The 24,202-nt window shown below is 49.8% G+C and overlaps 1 protein-coding gene across 8 annotated transcripts in view; it reads right to left on the bottom strand.

Moving 5' to 3' along the window:
* Nucleotides 1-22,252, bottom strand: part of MSI1 (musashi RNA binding protein 1) — a 37,916-nt gene extending 15,664 nt beyond the window's left edge. For 4 of the 8 annotated variants that reach the window (XM_026660536.2, XM_024198032.3, XM_026660538.2 and 1 more), the window contains exons 1-6: nucleotides 21,150-21,300; nucleotides 20,608-20,648; nucleotides 20,153-20,234; nucleotides 19,948-20,032; nucleotides 14,916-14,957; nucleotides 12,810-12,902 (exon numbers count right to left, since the gene is read on the bottom strand). In XM_026660536.2, coding sequence (XP_026516321.1) covers nucleotides 12,810-12,902; nucleotides 14,916-14,957; nucleotides 19,948-20,032; nucleotides 20,153-20,234; nucleotides 20,608-20,648; nucleotides 21,150-21,208 — 402 coding nt within the window. In that variant the 5' untranslated portion in view covers nucleotides 21,209-21,300. The other 4 variants (XM_029913689.1, XM_026660535.1, XM_026660537.1 and 1 more) reach the window with 2 other exon arrangements.
* Between the last annotated feature and the right edge of the window lie 1,950 nt (nucleotides 22,253-24,202).

The following is a 24,202-nucleotide window of genomic DNA, read 5'->3' as shown; positions in this document are numbered from 1 at the left end:
GGGGGGGGGGGGGGGGGGGGGGGGGGGGGGGGGGGGGGGGGGGGCTGCAAGATGGAAGTTTCGCCTAGGGCGTGAAACTTCCTTGCACCGGCCCTGGAAGCCACCTCCACCCCAGAGGAGCTTTCCTCTAAGTGAAGTTTCCCACTGCTGGAGGGTGTAATTAGAGCAAATTTACTGCAAGGACTGAGCTAGTGCTGCCTACTGAATGGGGGGAGTGGATGCAGACACCAACCATCCCCCTCCCCCCACCCTGGGGCCACTCTCCCTCTCCACCCCCTGCCCCCACCAGTGCCTGGTGCAACTTTCTTTCCCCTGCCTGTGCTCTGCTGGGTATTTCCTTGTAGAGAAGCAAATCTGTGCAGCTACAAGTCAGGCCAAGCAGAGTTAAAAATGCACTCCAATCCCCTCTGCGTAAACCACCATGTAAACCTGTCCCACTGACCCATGCTCCTCGCTAATACCACTGCCTTAATCTGATTATGAAACTGGATGTGCAAGTGCTCAAGGGAGGGGCAACAGTATCCATCCAGCAGCTAGCCAGGGCCTTCCTCCGCCTCAATCAACGACAGCCGGGAGGGACCAAAGCAGCCTACATTGCTTGGAATCAGCTATTTCTCCCACCCCCACTTACAATTCCCCGTTTTCCTCCTTCCCAGCCTTGGTCAGTGAAGGAGGCTGAGATGCTGCCTCCCCAGAAAGGCCCTGCACTAGTCCGTGGCACAAGGGGCTGAGCCCGTCTCTACCAACCAGCACTGTCAGATGGCCACGCCCCAGGCTTCATTCAAAAGAGAGCTTGCAGCTGGAATGAGATGGGGGAGGGGGCTTACCAACATCCCCCCGACAAGGGGGCTCCATCAGCCTCAGCTGCCAGTGAGATAAAGGGGCACCTTTCTCCCATAGGTGAGATGGGAGGATGGAAGGAGGCCATTACTAAATACCCTCCACAATGTCACATGGAAAAGGGTCGTGTGGTCACTTGGGTCCCCCCAAGAACAGGGGTCACCACCCACATCTGCCAGCTCCAAAGAGCAGAGTGACATACAGAGGACTCGGCTACCATCCCACGCCACACTGCAGCCAGCGAAGTGGGACTTGAACTTTCCCAGCTAGGCCCCAGATCCATCAGGTCGTGAGGCCAAGACCCGAGAAACTCACTAGTGATCCAAGCTGAGCGGAAGGGGTCCTAACAGTTTAGATGGAAGATATGACAACCAACGCTTTGTCTGACACTCAGTGCTACCTGCTTCTCTCCGCTGAGGCAGGTGGGAGGGGGAGTTGCCCAATGGGTGGAAATATGCTCCAGCTGCTCGCTTACGCTATCTTGTCAGCCATACCCACTTTTTACAACGGTCTTTGTTACTTGCAGAGCTTGGAAAGGGAGGGAGCTTTCATGACTGGTGGATCCCATGGGTTAATTAAGGTTATGTGGGCCTGAGTGGGATGGAGCACAATACCATGCCCCTCTCAGCAACACCCTCAAATCAGCAGCTGCACCTTTGCAGTGCTTGAACCCAATCACAGCAGCTACCATCCCAAACTAAGCCTCATGTCCTGACGGAGCTAGCACCAGTCCCCTAAAAATCAGCCAATCCCCTCTGAAATCTAGTCCTCCAAAGTCAGATTGTCCACTCTAAACAAGCCCCCACCCAGACTGTAAATGTAAAGCCTATTTACATTTACAGTCTGAAAACAACTGTCCCCTACATGAATGCGACAGCAGTGCCACAAAACTCAACCAACTCCCGCACCCTCTCAATATCTTGAGCCTCCCATCCAGGAGCTCTAGGATCAAACAAAATCCCATTAGGGCCAGGACCGTTTTATACACCAGCACAAATGCACTTTTAGAGTATCAATAGAAGTGTACACACATAAAGAACGGTTCAAAACACAGCAAAATGGATTCCTCAGACTTTCACCTCAAGAGACCCCGAGTCACGTCTTTCCAACCTAACAGGCTAAATAAGTTTGATGGGCTCAGACTAGTTTGGAAGTTGACCCACAGTTCAGCACAACTGGTGAATTTCTTTTAGGAGAGGCCCAAACTAGAACACCAGCTGGTTAGAATTAAGGTGCATCAGCAGCCTGAGGGGCTCAGGACTGGCTCAGCCAGGGTTACAAATCGTCAGGATTGAGGTGCACTGTCAGAGCAGCATGAGTGGCCCAGGACTGTCCCAGCATGGGGTGGCTACTTGCAATTCCCCATCCCATCAATCAAACTCCCTTGTAATCGCCCTGCTGTGTCACACAACAGTACCACGAGGAGTTATCAGGCTAGCATTGCCACGGTAACTCCCAGGACACTTCAACAAGCTGGGCTGGCCCTGGGCTGGCTCTGGTTCATCCTAAGAGCCTCACGCTGTCCTGGGGACAACGTACACTAAAACACTCCAAAACCCACACAACAAAACGCAAGTGGAGCTCATTGCAGGATACCCTTCACTCCAGCAGCTCAGAGCAGGGAGGGACTTTGCATCTCAAACAGCACCCTGACAGGGTTTCTCAAACTACACAACACAGGACTCAAACAGCGCCACCCTGTGGAGAGCAAGGTAGATTATGGAAGATAAGCAAGAACAAAGAAACTTCCAGTTGAAGAGCAGAAAGAGCAATAATTCAACCACAGAACAAAAAAACTAAGCAATCCAGACAATATGGCAGAAGTGCCTGGAAACCTGGGAAGTGCCTAACTGTGTGCTCAGCTGCCGCCACCTGCTCTCAGTAGGCAAGGCCAGGGGGTTCAGACAGGAGGCTCACACTCTGCCAGGTAGATGCACCTAGGAATGCCAAGCATGGGTGCTTAACAGACATGAACCAATAAAGCCCACAGCCTCCCTGTGAGGTGGGTCAAGATTATTTGTCCCATTTCACAGATGGTGAAACTGAGGCACAGAGCAGCAAAGTGACTTGTCCAAGATCAGTGCCAGGAATGGAAGCCAGGGGATGCTGAGCTTGCAGCTCCTGGAGAGCAGAAGGCCAGGCTCCCCTTCAGCCCTCAGCACATTCCCAGCAGCACAGGCCTTTCCGAGCACCGCACCGGGTGCACATTCAACTCGCAAACTGCTAATGTGTGTCCTTAATAGGCTTCTGTGTCCATGGAAACCCAGGGCAGGGGAGGCGGGATTAGCGGGGCCGGCTGGCCCCAGCAGCCAAGTTCATGTGGCCAAGCGCTAAGTGTGAGTGGCAGTCCTTGGCGGGCGGCTATTGTTGTGGCTGGCTGTTGGGTGCCTCTCTGGGCAGAGCCCCCGCTGGGATCCCTGCCACTCCCAGGCCCATTCTCCTGAGCCTTTCTTCTCCGGGCCGCGCTAGCTTTGCCAACGCCGAGTTAGGCCTGAACAAAAGAGGCTGCTGGGGACAGCTTCTCTTGGGGCCTGATTACCATGGTAACCCTGGCCCCTCCAATCCCAGCTGCTGGATCAGATTAGTGCGAGCTCTAATGCTCTTCTGCAAAGCGCTCAGCACAGACACAAAGACACCCTGCTGCGGCCAGTCTCACCAGGAGCCGGCCTCACAGGCCTGTGTGAGAGAGGGCCGCCTGCACCTCTCGCCCCAGACACACACAAAATGGCCTTTCAATGCCGCCTCGCTCCCCCTGTGCTCACCACGCTGGAGCAACGCTACACCTCATACCACGGCATACCCAGCACAGCAGCTCAGATCTATGCCCATACCCCACGCCCGGCCTCCAAACATCCCCCCTCTCCTCCCAGATTCCACCCACCCATATTCCAACATAAGCTTGCCCAAAGAGGGAAGGAGCAATGAGCCATCATTGCTCTCATCAAAGGGGAGCGATGCACAAATCTCCCCCAATCTCACAAAAATAAGTAGAGGAGGAAGGGGAGCACCCAACCTCCCCAGAGCTCCCTCCCTCCAAGGGGGTCATCTAGAGGACAGAGCCACCCCCTGATTTCTTCCAATTTCACAGACAGAGCGTTGGGCTAAACAGGAGCAGAGTTACCCCAGATTTCCCTCGCTCATGCACACAACCAGCAAAACTAAAACTAACAAGCACAGCCCAGAGAGGGCTGTGCTGCCTTATTCTCTGAAAAACAAAATCCTGTTGAAATTCAACCACACCCCCAACAAAAGGGAATTGCAGTGCACACACGAGGTTGGGAATATATTCTGCTCACACACACACACCCTTCACAAAAACTACCCATTATAAAAATATTATAGTTAAGAATTTAGAGTCTGGCAGCAAATTCTCAGTTAAGGCTCCAACACCAACTTGAAGCCTGTCCCTGCCCCCACTCCATACACAAGCCAGAGACCACACCCCCACCATCCTATTGCCATATCAACTCTGCCCGCCCTCTCGTGCATATGCATTAGGATAAGTTATTTCATTCTGTAATCCTGCCCAGGGACCACATGGCTGGGCGGGGAGATTCTGGCCCATCTTGGGAGGGGGTCTCAACTCCCTGTTGAGGAGATATGAGAAAGGGATGGAGAGGGGGGTGTTTGTGTGTATCTGTATGCTGAGGATAGGTAGGGATGTGAAGAGAGGTCTGGGGACAGGCTGGTGCTGGGGGATGGCACCGAATACGCTGGCCACGAAGAAAGGGCCAGAGTTCAAAGTGGTTTGCAATGTGTGTGTGGGGATTCTTTGGTCTGTGCACTGAGAGGTGTGAAGGCAGAGACACATTTTGAGCTTGTACTGAGAAAGGGAGGGGTTGCCCAGTAGGAACAGAAATGCAGGGTGTCATCTCCAGCCCACGTCGGGAAGGTGGGCAGAGATACTGGGAAAGGATTCAAATTAACTTCAGAATTGTCTGATTTTTTAAAATAGCATTTACAGTTCCAACAATACAGTTGCAATGGAGTGTGGACATACCATACAACCGTAACTGGGCACTAACAAAAGTTTTGCTGGGTGAATTGTCTTGTTTCTCTTAAATAAATATTTGTTTTAATTGTTGAAACACAGCAGATGAGTGTTTAGCTTCGTGGTCAAGGCTGTAGTGATCCAACGTCTGACGTTAGAAGTTCAAGGCTTAAGTTTCTTCTATAGCTATTAGATAATGCCTTTCTCCTTGTTCAACCACTAGGCTCAGCCGTGACGGGGGAAGGAAAAGGTTAAAATATCAACTCCAAATGTACTGCCTCCACAGAGCTCGGCCACAGAAGTCCCATGGCAATGGACTTTTGGAGCACTATTTGGTAGTTAGGGGGCGTACGCATGTCCCCCGAGTCCCACATTCTATAGACAGAGGGTATAATGATCCCCCCGGCTCCTTCAGAAACCTTCTCTGGAGTTGGGCATCAAATCGATGGGGAGGAGGGAGGAATAATGTGGCTCTGAGGAGGAAATACATTCAGGGACAGAGTCGTCCTTAGGGATACGCAGCATACTAAGTTTTCCAGCCCCGGAGTCCGTGCCTATGTCCAAGACAGCAGGTAAGAGCAAGTCGGCTCCCACACATCCAGCACGTGCTGCAGTCTCCTTATTAGGCAGAAGACAGGGGCCATATTCACAGAGCCAAATGCGCCGGCGTAGGGGCACCAGTTGCGCCGGCATAGGGGCACCTGTTTAATAATCCTAAGGATGGCCCTGTTCAGAGAAAATGTTAACTGTTGGTAAGGAGCCCCCGTTTAGTCCTTCATGGCATTGCTTCTGCTGAGCCCTACTTTAGGGAGCTTTGCTAGCAGTGTCCTCCCTGAGGAAATGGGCTAAGAAGCTCTGGTAGCTGATCAGGAATTGAAGCTCTTCCCTCCCAAAGTCAGCCTTTGATCTTGCTGCAGTGCTGAGAGCAGCCCTAAAGATTTCACAGATGGGCACATGGCATTGAAGCTGCCCTCCCCCAGGTGAGCAGGCCCTGAGATGTTTAGGCAGAAGAATGTTAACCAGTTCACTAGACTGAACGTACAGTATTATCCACGTAGATAGCCTTTCAGCAGACATCCCTTGGCCTCCGGGTTTTTCCTCAAAAGGCGACAAACAGTCTAACCTTTTCAATGGCCTAGTCCCATCAGCTAACAGCTATCAGCTAACTCACCTTACTAATACAGTCATGGGGCTTTGGGGAGGGATGGGCCGAGACTGATTCAGATGAAAATCCAGTAAAGTTTTGGAGTGAGCTTCTGCAGGTAGACATCTTGGTGAAAGTTGCAAATATTCAAATAAGAACTTTGAAGGCAGAAGTGGAGAAGGCTTCCCCATGAACAGCAGATCAGCTGACCCCTGTTCATTTGAAGAGATACTACCATATCTTTTTAGAAAATTGTAAAAGGAGTGATGGCTGCAAAGAATGAGACCTTCAGAAAGAGACTGAACCAGGGCTTTGGAGTGGAGCACGGAGCTGGAGCGCAGAGCAGCTCCGGAGCAGTGGAGCTGCAGGTTTTTGCCTGGAGCTGGAGCGGAGCCAGAGCACAGCTCCAAAGCCCTGGCTGGAACAGGACGTAGTAAATTATGATGAACTGGAAAACTAACAGCCATGCTACCAGGTGAAATGACATGAGGTCCTGGTGTACTAACCAAACTACTGGGACAACAGAGCTTGATTTAGGGGAGGAGTAAATGGTTACTTGATCCATGCACAGGGACAGAAACTCCAAAAAGTAGATGTGCTGTGCCCATGCTAGTGCTAAGACCACCACGCTGGCTCTGTCCTGCTGAAACTTTCTCACTGCTCTGGGGATGACAGGAAAGTGAGGACAGGAGCCCCTTTCCCCCAGTGTAAATGAAAGGGGCCTGATAGGCATGCCTGTGCCTGCTTGCTCTTGAGCAGATCCTTGGACACCTGGCAAATATCAGATGAACCACCAAGAGTCTGAATGACCACTCATGCTGATCTGCGCTTCTCTGACTCAGGTCATTGGCTGCAGCATCTTTGGCTCCGTGCCTGCCAGGTGCAGAGTAAAGGGAATCCCTTTGTTCCAGATGTAGAATTGCCACAAGACAAGTTGCCTGCTGACACAATGGAGGTGATCAAATTCCCCCCATCTGTTCGGGATGTAAATTGCGACCATGTTGTGAATAAAAATTTGCATCAGTTGCCCTTTGATCTGTGGAAGAAAGGATTTGAAAGCAAGTTTGACGAGCCTCTGCTGTAGCAAGTTTACGTAGAGCTTTGATCCCTGAAGTGGACTGTGGACAATTAAGGATCCTAATTGTGCTCTCCCACCCTAGAGCAGAGGAAATCATGCCTATCATGAGCAGGGGAGAAGGACATTATTTTTAAGATGTTCTCCAGCAGCGTCCACAAGAGTTTTTGATTAGGGGAGTGGGGAAACACTCATTTCCCAGCTGTGAAATACTAGTTTGTACATGATTCAACTACCCTTGCAAGGGTCACATCCCTGGCCTTCTAATGGATGTGCATGTGCGTGTAACACAAAGGTGGAGGCGGCTATCTGGCCCAACACCTAAAGATAAAATCTCACAGGACCTTCTAGCCTGGACCTGGCTAGGTTCACTGCCTGGATGAGATCTCAAAACCTGGCCTGTGATGGGCAAGCTAGAACCCTTGTAGAATTTAAGGTTGCCACTACAAAGGTGAGAACCCAGGCTGGACAAAGGTAGATTTTTCCTTGTTTACCCTCAGACTGGGAGATATATAGAGGGAGCACAGGATATGGGCCACCTCATCGAAAGGCTGAGCTCTCATAAGCACGTCATCTAGCTATGGATACCCCTGCAGACCCAGGCAACATGAACAAGTCACAACCACCTCCATGGATCTGGTGAACACTCTGGGGGCTATAATCAGCCTGAAGGGTTGAGTACCTTGTACTGATTGGTAATTGTCTACTACAAACCTCTGAGGTACTTCCTGTGCTTTTTCCTTTTCAAAATGTGAACGTAATCATCGTGAAGGTCAAGGGCCTCAAACCAGCCTGGAGGGTTAGGAGTCAGGATTAATCTCTCCAGAGAAAACCTTGCAGAATTGGATTTTCCTTATGTAATTGCTCAGTTGATCCAATTTCTAGAATTGGGTGCAGACCGCCATTCCTTCTTGAGAAGAGGAAACAACACTTCTACGATTCTAGTTTAACTGGGCCAAGAGCTCGTCACGAAGTTCCTCATGAGAAGGCTCCCTGAAAAGGGAAGGGGGCTTGAGCTCTCTCATTGTCATGAATGGGAAGAAGTACCCCCATGCAGTGAGCTCTAGGACCTAGCAGTCCAAAGAAATTACTCAGATGCCTTTAAAAATAAAAAAGGGAGTTGTTCCCAAGGGGTGAGGTAAAAGAGGAAGAAGTTGAGGATCTGGGTCCTCCAAAATTGCTTTGAGGTCCTCTGGGGCATACTCTCCCTTGCTGAACTAGATGCAGCACCAGCTCTGGCTGAGGTGGAAGGTATTTTCCTCCTCTGATGGTTTCTTTTTTTAAATTTCACTTAAAAAAAAAAAAAAAAAAAAAGACTGTCTAGTCCTATTGCTGGTAGCCTGATTCCAGGAAGGACTGTTGAAATTGTCCCTTGTGAAATCTAAACTATTTCCTGCAAATAAAAGCTGACTCAAGTCCAGACACCTCTCCATTGACTTTGTGACCTTAATCCTTTCCAGAACCTCTGTCCCAGAGTGGAAAAGGTTGGTTTCTTTAAAAGGCAGGTCCATGACCTTGGCTTGGTGGAGATGAGAGTTTTGGCGCCAAGAGTGTTTCCTAAGGGACCCAAGCATGTTCAAAGTCCTAGTATAGTGCTGTCTGAGACATCAATGGAAGCTTTGGGAGTATGCTTAGACACCTGGCCTTCCTCAAACAATTCCACACATCTCGGTATCTTCTCCTCATAAAGGGAGCTGGTCAACATTTTTCATTCACAGCATTTTAAAAATAAAAAACAAAAATGGCCTTTCTTTGAAAGGAAAAGCTTTTTTATATTGATTTCTTTTTAATTTTCCAGTTTTTTGTAAAAAAAAAAAAAAAACAAAAAAAACAACCCAAACATTTGAAGTTTTGGGGGGTTGTTTTTACCCTCTCCCTCCATTTCACCCCTTAATTATTGAGCAATGGCTAGTATTTTCCCTACATGCACTTTTTCTTTTGCCAAAGGTCAGAGAAGTTTAAAAAAAAATCATTCATATACTTGTTCTCAGTGGCAACACATTTTTTTATCAAAGATTTGAAATTAAAAACAAAAAAAATTGTGATCAAAATTTAAAGTGGTTCCATGTCAAACCCAGCAACACAAATTTCAAATTTGCTCATTAAATTGTTTTTCCATTTTTCTGCTCATGAATGTGCTGGGCTCAAGATCCTGCCTTTGATTAGGCAGAAAACTTATGTCTGGCAATAGCTACCTTGGCAGCCTTGACAGCTGGAGAGTTCATACATTTTAACATCAGGGAAACCACTGTGATAATCTAGCCTGACTTCCTGCATAACACAGGCCACAGGATTTCACCTAGTAATTCCTGCATCATGCCCATGCCTTCTGGCTGAGTTAGAGCATATCTTTTAGATAGACACCCAATCTTGATTTGAAGATTTAAAGTGATGGAGAATCTTCCACATTCCTAGGCTTGTTGTGTCAGGCTTGCCTAGCAGTTAACCTTCTACCTTAACACATTCAGTTGTTTGAGCACCTTGTCCCCAGAAGTAGATGACAACTTCCCAGCTTTAAATATTTCACTTGCAGCGGAGATCACAATTGAGCTTGGGGTAGGATTCTGGAAGAACAATCCAAATCTTTCCCTGGGAACTGGCAGAAAGATCTAGGAGTCTGACAAATCAAGGAGCAAAGGCCAGATGGTGCCTGCCAAATCCTGGGAGGCTCTGGTGTCACACAGAGGAGGGGAAGGAGTAGTCACGGCAGTCTCATCAGTTGCTAAGGTACCGGGGCACCTTAGAGGATAGTCCTCACCAGTTCCTGCCTCTCAGAGTACCAATGCCCTGTGGATCAGTGGTGCTACTGGATGTGGGGTCAGACAGAGGTCAGGTAGACCCTAAGGAGACTGCCTTCTTTGGAGGAGACTTCCTGGCAGAGGAGTAGATCTAGGTCTCCTCAATTCCTTACACTAAAGATATCACAGATGCAGGAGGACCACAGGGCCAGACACAACGAGGGGTAGAGTACCCCTAAGGAGGAGATCCTGGGTAAGTCTTTAACAGGGCTCTCCAAGATGACAAGGTTCCAAATATGTCAAATGAAAATAAGGCTCCCCATGAGGAGGAACCATAGCTGACTGATACGGAACACTCTTTTCATAGACCTGGATATCATACCATCCTGAACTCAGATCTCATGGGAGCTGAGAGCCCCCAAGACCAAAGGGTGGCACAGGCTTGCCTCAGAACCACAACACCAAGGAGTCATCCACACACGGCCAGAGGAAGAGCATTTTGGAGAGAGCCTCCCCGGAAACAATCCCACAGGGAGAAGAAGCTGGGGCTTGGCACTGAGAATGGTGACATCCCTCACACCAGAGCTCTGAGGGTGTGTATTTCTGTTGGAGTGGCCAGATGAATCAGAAGGATGCTCCAAAGCAGAGGATCAATCCAATCGACCCAGATCTAAGAGGCCCTTCCTTGTGGGAAACTCTTATGATCTGAGCAGGCCAATTACATCGGGGTAGAGGTCTAGATCTAACTGCAGGATGCTTTCTGGAGCACTCCTCCTTTTTGCCATGAGGGTTACTGAACTGCATGAAGCTCTCCCTCCAGCCCTGTCCAAGGAACCTGGAGCCTTAGCTGGGGGAAACCAATCTGAGCAGTTCCTTGTGGGGCATCTTTTAATTTTGGACATTCCCTTTCTGCGTGTGCGTTTTCTCTTGGCTTCCACTCTAAGGGAGGTTTCAAAGGCACATTACACAGCCCTAGACACTCCTCCACAGAAGGTCTCCTAGAATACTGCGCCTCCAAAGCCTATGGCAGCAAGAAGTTCTGCGGTTTTCTTTTTGGGCCCTTTTAGAAGGGGCCCTTACAAGCCATCACAGCATTTCCCCCAGGCATGAAAGGCACTTTTCGTGCTTTTATGGAGTAGGAAACATAGGACAAGAGGAGCATTATTTAAAGCCAGTCTTTTTGGTAGTGTTCTCTCTCTTGGGCAAACCCTGACAAAACAAGAAATTAGAAAGGAGAAGTGTGCGTTCCTAAAACTAATTATAAAAGTACATTAAAGCTATGTACAAATGCTGTGTGTCTTACATGACTGAAGGGAGAGGTTGGTCCTGTGACACTGTTTGGAAGGCAGAGGGACGGTTACCAGATGCAGGGTATTTGTGCTCTATGGAACTTAAGGCTAAGAGAGGAGTGTGCCCCTGACTTTCAACTACTGATCAAAATGGTTCTGTGACCATTGAACAGACTCATGACTCCTGCAATGGTGCTCTGGAGACATCACCACGGAACATATGGATACAGCACATTTACTTTCTGTGTTAGTCACTTCTTTACGTTTTTTCTGTATTCTAACGTGTATATTGATTCCCAGAGCACTGAACACTTCCCCTTTCTCCCAAGGCTGATTGGAAGCATTAAGCTGCTGCAAGTTACTGTGATGTATATTTTGTTCATCCCAGGATGCACGTATCAATCATTCTACAAGACAAAGCAAAGATACTGGACAGCACCACTTCAAGTAGAAGAATCTAACTTTATAGGTGATAAAGAATTCCTGAAAGCTATTTTGATATGACACAGCCGATTGGGGATGATACTCTCTTCCAACCCATTTTCTTCTCTCCAAACGTTAAGGCATTCACACACCATAAAACCATCTTATGCCCTCCTCTGGGCTGCTGCTGGTGCCCTCTTTCAGAAGAGACACAGATACTGAAGTCCTCATCTGTCATGGTCATTCAACATTTCATGGCATTTTCTGCAAAAGTTAGGGTGCTAATCCCTGTGTCCTGGCAAGATTCCAACATAGATAATTACATTCTGCCTCCCTAAAATCCCCAAGAAGTTCTAATTGGCTATGGTATCCTTCACTTCCTGTCCTAAACGATTGTGCAATGGTTTTGTGCACTGATAATTAAACAGTTACTGTGCTTCACCCCAGAAGCGGTGGCATATCAGCAGTAGAGCAAAACAATCCCTATCTGTAATAACTTGCATTATTTCTTAAGTGTATAAAGTGCTTTAAGGACCCTTCAAGGTGAAAGTGGTAACATTATACAGCACCTTTTACACCACAAAATGCTCACTCTTCCCAGTGCATAAGAGGCTAAGATGGAAGATCTTTATCACTTCAAATTCTACCCCACTTGATTTCCAGCATATGACAGGCACGTGTGCTCGTTGAGGACTGACTGAATTGGAGTTAGAGGAGCCCATCTGGTTTTGAATGATCAGCTGACATAAAACAGCTACAGTAAAATGCAGAACCACCTGGAGCTTTGGGCAGCTTGCTTGCCAGATTTTCTTCCGGCTTCCTAAAAATGTCACTTCTGGCCCAAGACTCAGCAAGAGAAGTTTCAGCCCAAAGGATTTCTTTTTAACAGAAAGTTACAAAGGGGTCAATCATAAGGCTGAGAATCAGAAATGGGCCAAAGCTACACAGTTTGGTTCTGGATCAGATGATCTTCTTAGTCCAGATCTAGGGTTCAAACGGAAGCCAGCTTTCAAACACCTTAACTATGAGTCTATGGGACTCCAAAGCCTCAGAGGCATCTCCGGAGAGATTCAGGGGAGGGGGCAGAGCATGCAGCCTCCCCTCTCTCAGGTTCCATCTACTCCATGAGCAAGCAATGGGCTTCTGTTCAAAATCATTACAGGGCAGGCACATCTGGCCACAACCCTCTGCATGAAAATTCCAGCCACCCAAACCTTTTGCTGACCTGTGGTTTACCTGATCACCAGGAAGCACTGCTTCCTGCCCAGCAGAGAGAGAGCCCTGATCCAACTTCATCCATCAGACTTACCTTCCCAAACTGCTCAAAATACTGTTTCACATCCTCCACGGTAGTGTTCACAGAGAGACCCCCCACAAATATCTTCTTCGTCCGCGTTACCATCTGGGAAAGGGGAGGACAGGGATTCATGGGAGAAACAGAGTTAGCAGAGAACAAGATCTGTCTCCAAAACCTCCTCTTTTATAAGCTGAAGAACATGCTGTGCACTGTATTCCACTGGGAGATTGCCCGCAGCAAAGGAGCAGAGAGTCCCCCAACAAAACACTGTATCTAATGGAGGACGTTTCAGGCCTCAGAAATGTCATACTGTGAAACTCCATCACTCAAGTGCAATCTCAGAACTGCTCAAACATGCACCATATTGCTGTAGGGTGACCAGATGTCCCGATTTTATAGGAACAGTCCCGATTTTTTGGTCTTTTTCTTATATAGGCTCCTATTACCCCCCACCTCCATCCCGATTTTTCACATTTGCTGTCTGGTCACCCTATATTGCTGTCTCCTTCCCTCCCTAACCCCCAGCATGCACAAGCTCACCACCTGCCCGTGGGACTTGCCAGGGCACTGCCACTAATCTCTCATCTAACCCCCTGGGGACGGGTACAGCATGTTAAAGTCTTTCCCCCACTAATCGTTCAGTCACCCACTTTCACAAACCTCCTCGCAGACACACAGAGTGCTGCCATCTCCTTCCCCACCCTCCCGTCACTCACACAGGGCACTGCTGTCACCCGGCCAATCCCCAGCTCACCCTCCCTCCCTGCAGTGAAATGGGAAAGCAGAGCATGGCTGCGATGTGAGGTGGAGATCTCCATGGCCCACGGGTCTGCAAATTGTGCAGTGTCCAGTCCTACAGGGAACAAGCGCCGCTCCACTCCCAAGCCACCAGGTTTAAGGAGCCAGAGGAAACTCCCAGTTAAGCCTTCTTGTGCATTTGGGAGGAGGCAAAGGAAGAAACCCTGCCCTTTCCTCTCCCCCCAGCCACAGGAGACTGAGGAGGAATAACCGAGGGGGGCGATGGCTGCTAGGATGATGCACACTGGTGTCCTTTGAACTGACGCTCCAGCTGCATCCTCCCCTCAGCCCCTTGGCCACACCCCTGCTCTAGCAGGAACACATGGTCCTAATAACCCCAAGGAGCACAGGGCTAATCCGCAGCAATTCCATGGCTTGGAGAGCAGCCTGTTCTAACACTAAAGCACCTTCTGTCACCAAACTGCTTAATGGAATTAACCCAATTCCTACCATGTGCTTCCTGGCTCGTTACTCAGGATACCTGCTCACTAATTGTTCTCAGCTCCTGATCCCCTGTGCTTTCCTCCCCACATCAGTCTCTTCTTCCACTCTGCAATTCTCTCCTCAGCAACCCTTTCTCCCGCTGCAGTACTTGGGGTAAGATTGTAGGCTCTCGTCCCCCAGCCCAGTTAAGTGAGACCCCCAAATCTGTATTGCACTTGAAGGCAAGTTGCCAATTTGCTCTTCACTCTGCAGTTAAAAGTTTCCCATTGAGCATCTGGTAGAACCCCCACAGCTGCTCGCTTCCACCAAGCGCCCATCTTCCTGGTGCACGTCAAGCCCAACGTCCTTCTCTCTCTGGCCTTACTAGTGCTGGTGTGCACCTTGCCATTCCACAAAATGAAGTTCTTTCTGCCACACCTCTCCCCAAGTCATCCTACACGTCTCCTGCCAGGGATTGGAACTACTTCATGTTTCTTGCAGGCCCTCAGGTTCCAGATACAGGCTACCAAAGAGCAGAAGGTGCTACGTTCTTGAGCAGAGTTCTGCATTTCATCAGCTCCACTCACGAAGCATGCTGTAACCGCAGTGGAGTGGAGCTTGGGCTGTTCCAACCCCACACTGGCAATCACAAGAGCATCACAAAGCTCCATAGTGAGCTAGATCAGGCACAACGGAATGCAAGTCTAGAGGTGGAGCACCAAAGGTCATCCTTAAAGTAGGAACTAAGCCTGAGTATCAAGCATCAAAGCCTTAAGGACCAGTGCTGGCAGGTACACCAAGATGCCCTTCCAGCATCCTCTGGACAAAAGCACAAAGAGGATTTAAGTTTATTGAGTTGCACCTTTTCAATTTGTAAAAGCTGCACATGCTACCTACCTTGGGCTGTGCTCGGCGGGGGAATGCTACTTTTGGGTCGATCTGAAAGAGACATGGGAGAGAGAAAGCAGGTGAACACACTTTAATTGCCTACATTTCATTTATTAATATAAGCTCTCCACAAACTTTGCCCAACTGATAGCTTGCCAGTCGCAAGAAAAACACCTAATGAGCATAAAGTAGACTGCAGACAATTTTATCTTCTGATAGAAGTGTGATCCCTGGAGACTACAGTTCCCAGCATGCAATGTTCCATCTGAATGTGAGCAGCAGCAGTTCAGCACAAGATGGAACACCACAGGCTGGGATTAGCAGTCTGTTAGCCAGTCCTCTGCATTCACACTCTACCTTGGCCACCCTGCACCAGCAATGTCATATTAAAGTGCTCTTTATTCTCCCCTTCACTCTGGCTAAGTGTGCAGAGCTCACCTGGTTAATAGTGGATCCGGAAACGGTCAGCACATAAAAAGCTAAGAACTTCATCCCCAAAAGCATGGATTCACATGAGAAAGAAAGATGTGAATTAAATAGAAGAGTCCCAAGGACAGAAAGTTGCAATACGGACTGATACAGACTCTTGTCATCAAATCACACAGTATAGTACTGCCCCTTCTGCAGGTTATATGCTTTACAATAAAAACAATCAGTTCCAATCATCCCACTGTGCTAGATGCGCCTATTTGTTTGGTTTATTAATAAACCTGCTGTCCACTGGCGTGCCTGTATCTCAGCACCAATATCCAGGTGGTGCACATTCTGCTGAGGTCAGCAATGGATGAACACATGGCTGCACTATTATTAACACCACCACAACTTAAACTAGGAAAATACTAATGCACTGAAAACCAAACACCCACTATAATACACACAAACACACACACACACACACAGAGCAACTCTTGTGATGTCACCTTTACATTAGAAATGATCCAAATCTACAAATCAGCTTAGAGAGCCCTGTGCTAAAGGAGGGTCTTTCAGCCCACAGTTGGAAAGGCTGTAGCTGGGAGAGGAGCTGAGAAGTTTGTCCCATTAGCCCAGCAGCTCAAACAGCCCGCAAGGAAACGGCAGCTCTCCAGCTCCTCTCACTGCTATTGTTCTACTTTCCAGCCTGGCTTTTCTCCCTTCGTTCATCCTTTCATTTGTCATGCAGAACCCAAAGCTCAGTACCTCTTCAGATCACTCCCCTCTGCCTTCCCACCTCCATCCTGATTCACAACCTAGAACATAAATAAACTCAGCGTGTAAGTAAACAGAGGCAAAAGTGAAGAACATAAATAAACCTCCCCTTATGACTGCCAAACACAGAGAGCAACATACCCTCTTGGTGCCTCATAGGGACATCTGAGCACCTTTCCCTTCTCCTCCCCCTTCCTCCCACTCCAATCCTCTGGCTTCCTGGCTAGTGCAGAAATCCTCAGTGAATTCTGAGGACAGAGGCCGGCAGGAGACCAAGAGGCTGATGGCAGATAATAAGCAAAAACAATAATCTACTGTCTTTTAGTTCTCAGCCAGTGTCATTCAGCTCCTGCCAAGAAGATGCTTTCATACACAGCAAAGTTAAGCCCAGGCCTCATTTTTTCATTACCCTGAGAGCGATAAACTGGGTAGAGATAACATATCCACCTGGCTAGAGGGGGCAGGCAGTAATTTCACAAATTCTTCTGCACAACTAGCTATTGTTGCTGGTAAACCGAGGCCTGACCAACCAACTGCAGACGCGCAACTGAAGGTGCACAGAAGAGAGAGCGTTCAATACAAGACTCAAGGTCTATTGAGGGGACTATTCCTTAAGTGCAGGAATTTTCATAATTAAAGGAGAAGTGGTGGTAATCTCTTCCTGTATCCCTGGTATTAAAGCCAATAATCTGGTAGAGTTTTACTTCAGTGTCAGTTATGGATGTGATAAAGATTTGTACACAAGGAATTCAGAGTTCCTCAGATAATGTCCTAAAAAATTTAACCAGTATCAGACAGTGGTTAGGGGTGTTATTTAAGTACTTGTCACTTCATTTCAAGTTACTAACCTTTAGGGACAAATTGTGCCCATGGTTATATCCATGGAATCCCACTGACCTCACAAGTGTAAACGAGGGCACAACTGGGCCCTTCATTACCACTTTTCAGGCCACGTAACACTGTTTAATTCCCATGGAAGCTCATATAACTACATTTAACTTGCTGACATCATTATCCATTAGCTGGGATCTGAAGTGATTCAAAAAAGCACACTTGTCATCTCTCTAGTGCCAGTTTTGTTACATTTGTTAATAGTGAATCTGAAAATGCCTCCAGCGCCCCTTCCACACACACCAATAAAAACAGCAAAGGCAAGAAAACCTCAAGCACATCCCTGTTTCTAGGGCACACACAGAAACTGAAGGCAGCAGTTTGCTGCAGCTTTCCAAAGGCACGCAAATCTTTTACCTTGAGACGGCAAAGCCAACTCTCCTATCAAGCATTTCCATAAATAACCCCTGGAGACTGCGATCTAGCTTACAAACAAGGAGAAGTCTGAAAGGCACAAGGTTTCCTCCAGAGAATCAGGCCAACAACATTAATTACAATAGGAAGAATCAGAAAACAATGAAGCAACAAGTTGGGCAGACATTATCTACCAAGTGCTGTTTACCAGGAGACACCAAGCAGGGGGTAGTTTCAGGACACTGGCCTTTTCCCACAAAGTTTTATAAAAGCCTAAGTTAGGATTCAGATGAGTTGGTGACATTTAGTCCATGACAAACAGCAGAGACTTTCAACTAAAGGGGGGGGGGGACAAAAACAAAAAACCCCCACACAGGGCTACAAAATCAGCATGTTTTAGGGGAATTGAGAGCCACTGAACTGCACATATAGATCAGTTTTAGATCCTAATCCAGCAATTACCAGGCAACATACCTCAAAACATTCAGCCCAGATTTAAACTTTAAAAATAATAATAATAATAAAAAAAAATCAAAGAAAAAAAAATCAAAGTTCCTGACAAAGAAAGGACTCTAGAGAAACTGCCACCATTCTTCTTGCTTCCTCAACATACAATCAGCAAGCCAGATGCATCAGAATTTCAACGGCTGGCCAGCCCCACATGTTCTTTACACCACAAGTCCCTTCTCTTCTCCTTTAGCACACTTACCCATTCCCCATCCCCTCCCCTTCCTGGGCCCAGCCAGAGGATTGCAGAATTGCTTTAAGACCAGAAGCAGCATTGGTTTAGACAGGTAAGAATGGAGACCATAGATTGCATCTCACTTCTGTCCCAGAAATACTCTTGGGATTGCTGCCACCATCAACATCCATCACTCACCTTTTCAAGAGTGAGCTAGGCCAGTCCCACAGATTCACCATCAGACCCCACATTTACATGGACTATAAAATAAAACAAGCCTGCCCCCACCCCAAAACATTTCATCATAATTCTCCCCGCAAAGCAAAACTAACTTTGCACCACTCTCACGAGAGGACGAGGTTTTTAAGACTCCTGGCAATCTGCACGCTGCAAAGGCGGCTGGAATAGGTTTAACCAGGAGCTCCCATGGGGAGGAAGGTCCTGTATACATCAAAGGGAACGATCCATGCAGTTAAACAGGAACAGACATAAATCTCACCACAGCTCATGCTGTAAGCCTCAAGAAAGGGGTCTCTCTCTCCCGCTCTCTCTATTCAACTCAGATAAAGAATTTGATGCCTGAACTGCCTCACTAGACTTCAAGTTACACATGTGGACTTTTCATTAGTTCATGGCTGGAACGGGAACTTCTTTTTTTCCTCCATGTGCCCCCACCACTTGTATCGCCACCTCTGGGGCAGTATTAAGAAAGAGGAATTTGACAGCACAAAAGTCACTAAAACTACTCAGACAAAAGATCTCTAACACCCAGTCCCAAAACACAGATCCTACATATCTCCCTGATGCCAAGAGCTTGCAATGCAGGAACTGACAGTCTATGTTAAGAGACCCAATGACTCTACAAAAAACTATCTACAAGTTCACAAAGTGGCTAGAACAGCCTGTAATTACAAGAACTGATGCACCACCCTGGGGGATGGAGGCACCACTGATATCTCAAAAAGCAGAAGATGGCCCACAAAGGCACCTTCTAAGCACACTAGGAGACAATAAACTTCAGGAATTCATGGCCATTGCAAATTTGTATCCTGGGGAAGCCATAAGAGAGCATGAGGCAACAACTCCTCAACACAAAGGGATATGGGTCTATAACAGAGGTTCTCAAACTGGGGGTCATGACCCCTCAAGGAGTTGCAAGGTTTTTACATGGTAGGTTGCAAGCTGTCAGCCTCCACCCCAAAACCTTGCTTCACCTACAGCATTTATAATAGTATTAAATATTTTTAAAAAATGCATTTTTGATTTATATAGGGGGTCGCACTCAGGAGTCACCAATACAAAAGTTTGAGAACCACTGGTCTATAGCATCACCAGAGAGAACAGGCCTAGCTCTTTGTAAGGGTCAACCGCCCATCATGGAGGGGTTACACCTAAGGCAAAATAGAAAGTGACTGGTGCACGCAAGAGACAAGAAAAGCCTACCAAAGGCTGTGGGGTGCTGTATTTCCATAAGGGACTAAGAGAGGGCATCACATGAGAGTGTGAAGCTCTGTATGTCCTCTCCACTTAGGGGGCAGTTGCCCCCATAGACACTGTTAGTTTCACATGGACACACTTTTTCTTGTGCAGTCCTGAATGTATTCAGTCTTTTCAACTCACAAAGTGCCACAATCAGTTTCTCAAAAGGGATCTTGCAATCAGTAGGCAGAATGGAAAAATCATAACCTGAGATTCATAATCAATACTCCAACATTCACAAACCAATCCATACTTGGTCAGCCATAGCTCAGAAGAGCAGCCAGTTAACAAACCATCACCAGGATGCAGAAGGGTGGGATAATTCTTTATCAGTAATCAATAGTTTATAACCCCTCATTGGGAATCAAACACCACAATCAATCAGTGCTCTCAGCACTGAGGCTCAGTTGACAAATGAACCCCCTTAGATGGGAGAAGAAACCTCACCGTCTTGGAGTCCAGTTCATGTCTGGATTGGGCCAGAACCTTGTCCACACCGGCCTGGTCCATGAATGTGACAAACCCGAACCCCCTGAACCCCGAATCCCAGGCGGGAGATGGGGGGGGAAGAAGGAAAAAAAGAGAGAAAGTTGGTTAAAGTCGGCCCGGCTCTGGCGAGGAGCAAAGGAGGAGCAGGGGCCGGTCTTCTCACCTGGATCTCTTTGTCAGCGGGTCCCGCATCACCAGACACTCCTTCACCTCCCCGAACTGGCTGAAGTATTCCCGCAAGCCCTCTGCAACCAGAACACAAGGCCATGGGCCCCTGCCCAGCGCCGGCCCCCGGGGCTCCCTCCCCACCGCGCCGCCCGGCCCACGGAGAAAGCGCCCCAGATCCGGAGCCGACCCCTGGTGGCGAACAGCGACGCGCCCACACACACACACACACGAGTTCGGGGGCGGCCGCGGCTGTCCGCCCCCCCGGGAAGAGGCATCGAGGGAGCCCTACAGAGCGGGGTCCTCCCGGGAATAACAGCCCCGGGCCGAGCCGAGCCGGGCAGAGCCCCGACCCCGCTCCGCCCGGGGAGTTGGGAAAGTTTGGGTGGCAGGTGCCCGGTCCGGAGTTCGGCCGGGGCCCGCGGGGAGCGGTCCCTGCCCGGCGGGCCTCACCTTGCGTGGTTTGCCAGCTCAGTCCCCCGATGAACATTTTGCTGTGGGAGACACAAAAAGAGCCGTGAATGGAGCGGGGCGGGCCGGGGGGCAGCCGGGGGTCCGGGCCGGGCTAGCCGGCGGCGGGAGGGGAGTAGCGCGGAGGCAGCAGGCGGGTCGGGCTGCCCGGCTCCAGCGGGGGACCGGACCCGGCGCGCCGCGGATGCGGGACGAGCTGCCCAGGCTCGGGAGCGGGCACAGGGGGGGGGGACCGAGCGCGGCCCCCGGGGGGGAGGCGGTGCGGGCTGCCCGGTCCCGGGGTCAGCGCGTGGCCTTATGCTCGGCTCGGGGCAGGGGGGCTCGGGTCCGGACTCCGGCGGCAGCCGGCGGCGGCAGGGTGAGCTCGCAGGCATCGGCCATGTTGGCAGCGGCCGCCGCCACCGCCAAGCCTGTCCGGGCCACGAGCTCGTGGGGAGCGGGGGGCTGGCTAGAGCCGGGGGTGGTGGGAGAGGCGCGCTGCCGGCCCCGGCTCCCGCCCCCCGCCGCGCCGGGCGGAGCGGTACCAGGGATCGTGCGGGGAGTCCGGGGAGGCGAGGCCGGGCTGGCTGGCTTCTGTCTCCATTCGGACCTCTTCTCCCTGCGAGGAGCAGAGCCGCACTCCCGGGGCAGATGAGCGCTGGAAAAGGGGCCGGACGGACAGGCCATGCTGCCCCCTCCCCCGACCCCTCTCAGCCAGGCGGGGAGGGAGGGAGGAGGGCCCGGCGGGGACAACCTGCCCGGCTCCTCCCACCCCCGGCGGGCGGGCAGCCGGCGTGCGCATAAAACCCGGCTGCTGCCTGCCTGGCCGCCTGCACCGGGGGGACGGCAGCGAGCGGGGCTCGGGGAGAGCCGCGCCCAGGCCAGGCAACTACAGCGGAGTCGACGCAGCTGGTACAGCCTGGGAGAGGAGCCGGGACGGGACCCCGTGTGCGCTCCCCACCTGGCCCCCTTCTCCAGCCCGGGGGAGGGAGCCAGCCTGTAGCCGGCGCACGGAGGATTCTCACCTGGCTCGCCATGGAGGGGCTGCCGGGGCTCCTGCAGCGTGGTGCGTGCAGCTAGAGACAAAGGGGGCCTGGAGCTGGCCCTGGGGAAGCTCGTGCTGAATCGCTCCTGGCTCTGGCGTGCTACCGTGCGGGTCTCCGCTGCTCTGGGGGACCCGGCAGCGCGTCCTAGAGCGGAGGAGCGGAGCTATTTCTGCCAAGAAAGCCGCGTAACAAGACCCAAAGCGCTGGCTGCAGTTGGGGCTGTTCAAACGTGGGGGCTTAAAACGGGGCTGGAGCGGCCTAACTTTAGGCACTCACGTTTGAAAACATGGTACCGGGCGGCACAAAAGGAAACCGGGCTGTGAAAGCCCCCGAGAGGCTTCTGTGGAGAGCCCTGCAGCTGGAGCCTGGCTGGCTCAGATCTGTGTGTGGGTTCAGCCCAAAACTTGCCTTTGCGCTTCTTTCACTTACCCTGAACGGAGGCCAAATGCCCCAGTGAGCCTGAGTGTGGCAGGAATGTGAGCCATACTCCTCTCCAGTGCTGCCTTGCACACCTGGGACATCACCTCCAGCTTGATCCACCAGGGCACAGAGGAGAAGCTTGGTCTGAGAGGGTTAAATCAAATTGACAACAATAAGAGAGATCCCAGACCTGAAGAAGAGCCCTCTGTAAGCTCAGAAGTTGATCCAATAAAAGATATTCCCTCACCTACCTTGTCTCTTTAATATCATGGGGCCAACACTGCATACAGTAACACATGACACAAACAAAGCCTGAAGCAGGACCTGCATGGTGTGACATGTACCTTATTTAAACAAGACTGCTGACCTCTTCCCCCCCCCAACACACACACACCCCTTCCTTGCTGCTGATGCTTCTGTGGGACTCTTGTATATCCCACAAGTGTTCACTAAACCAGGGGTTCTCAATGTTTTCTTTTCTGAGCCCCCCACCCACACTCCCCTAAGATGCAATTAAAAACTCCATGGCCCACCTCTGCCACAACAACTGTTTTTCTGCATATAAAAGCCAGGGCAAGCGTTAAGGGGGAGCAAGCAGGGCAATTGCCCAGGGCCCTACACGATGGGGGGGGGCCTGGAAAGCTAATTTGTTTAGACTTTGACTTCAGCCTCAGGTGTGGAAGCTCAGGGCCCTGGGCTGCAGTGCCATGTGGTGGGGATTTGGCTTTCTACCCTGGGCCCCAGCAACTGTAATACTGACCTGGCTTGGTGGACCTTCTGAAACCTGCTTGTAGCCCCTCCCCTGCCCCCCCCCCCGGGACACAGGACCCCTGATTGAGAACCTCTGCACTAAATGATACCTTACATTTACTCCTCACAATCCATGGGCAGCATTATCCCCATTTTACAGATAAAGGAATGAGGTACAGATGTGAAGTGACTTTACCAAGGCCACACAGTCAGTCTCCGGCAGAGCTGGAGCATGAACCCAGGAAGTCCTCACGGAGGTCTTTGCACAGTCCCTTGACCACAGTGTCTCCTTAGTATGATTGAGTAGAGAGCTACCCCCCTTTCAATCACCAGAATGGAGACAGACTAGTGTAACTTTCCCCCTCAACATATTTTCTCTATCTAGATTCATGTTCTTGTGCCCAGCACTGTAGTACTTGTATCCTGGTACTTTACTCAACTGTTATCACTATCCAACCAGACTCTGAGTGATCACCTCCCTTTAAAATAGAGACAGCACCTTTACCAGCTCCTATCATTACCATGGGACTGTGATTACAGCAGAATAATATTTTTTATGAGGTACTGTGGGCCAGGACTACAACAGCAGGGGTATGTACTACAATGGATCGTCAGTTCAACTTCTATTGATGGCAGTGAGCGTTGTATAAAAACTGAGGGTAGACTACAACCATAGTTTCCTTTTGCAGCTGCCTTTCTCAGAGGCACTGGAGCCTTGTTTCAGCTGCTGTATAGTGGCCCAAATCACAGTGCAATTTTACATTGGCATGGATTAATAAACTGATCGGACCATAGGCCACCAGCCTGACACTTATGCCATGTTCCAAATCTTCCTCACCAACAAACTAGTCTGTCCTGCATGTGTCCATGTACAGATACTTTGGGAAGCTGAGTGAGTGCACCCTCTAGTTCAACCCCAAACTGTGCTAATAGGGGAGGAAGGGATAGCTCAGTGGTTTGAGCATTGGCCTGCTAAACCCAGGGTTGTGAGTTCAATTCAATTCTTGAGGGGGCCATTTAGGGATTGGGGCAAAAATCTGGGGATTGGCCCTGCTTTGAGCAGGGGGTTGGACTAGATGACCTCCTGAGGTCCCTTCCAACCCTGATATTCTATAATTCTAAGTGCTAGTGTCAAAATTTAGTTGGGAGTAATTGAACTGCTAGATTATCTACCATGGACCTACCGTCAAAGAACACTTCTTACCTCTTCACAACTACAACTCTGTGCATGTCACTTGGCACATTCACTCAGATGAATGGAATGTCACAACATACCAGACATTGGGCCAAAATGCCCAATATATCTGCTACCCCCTGCTCAAAGCAGGACCAATCTCCAGACAGATTTTTGCCCCAGATCCCTAAATGGCCCCCTCAAGAAT

This window comes from Terrapene carolina, unplaced genomic scaffold, assembly GCF_002925995.2.
Source record: "Terrapene carolina triunguis isolate 2854851 unplaced genomic scaffold, T_m_triunguis-2.0 Scaffold790, whole genome shotgun sequence".
Classification (NCBI taxonomy): Eukaryota; Metazoa; Chordata; order Testudines; family Emydidae; genus Terrapene; species Terrapene triunguis.
Note: the sequence above shows the minus strand (reverse complement) of the source record. Positions and strands in the feature narration are given on the sequence as shown.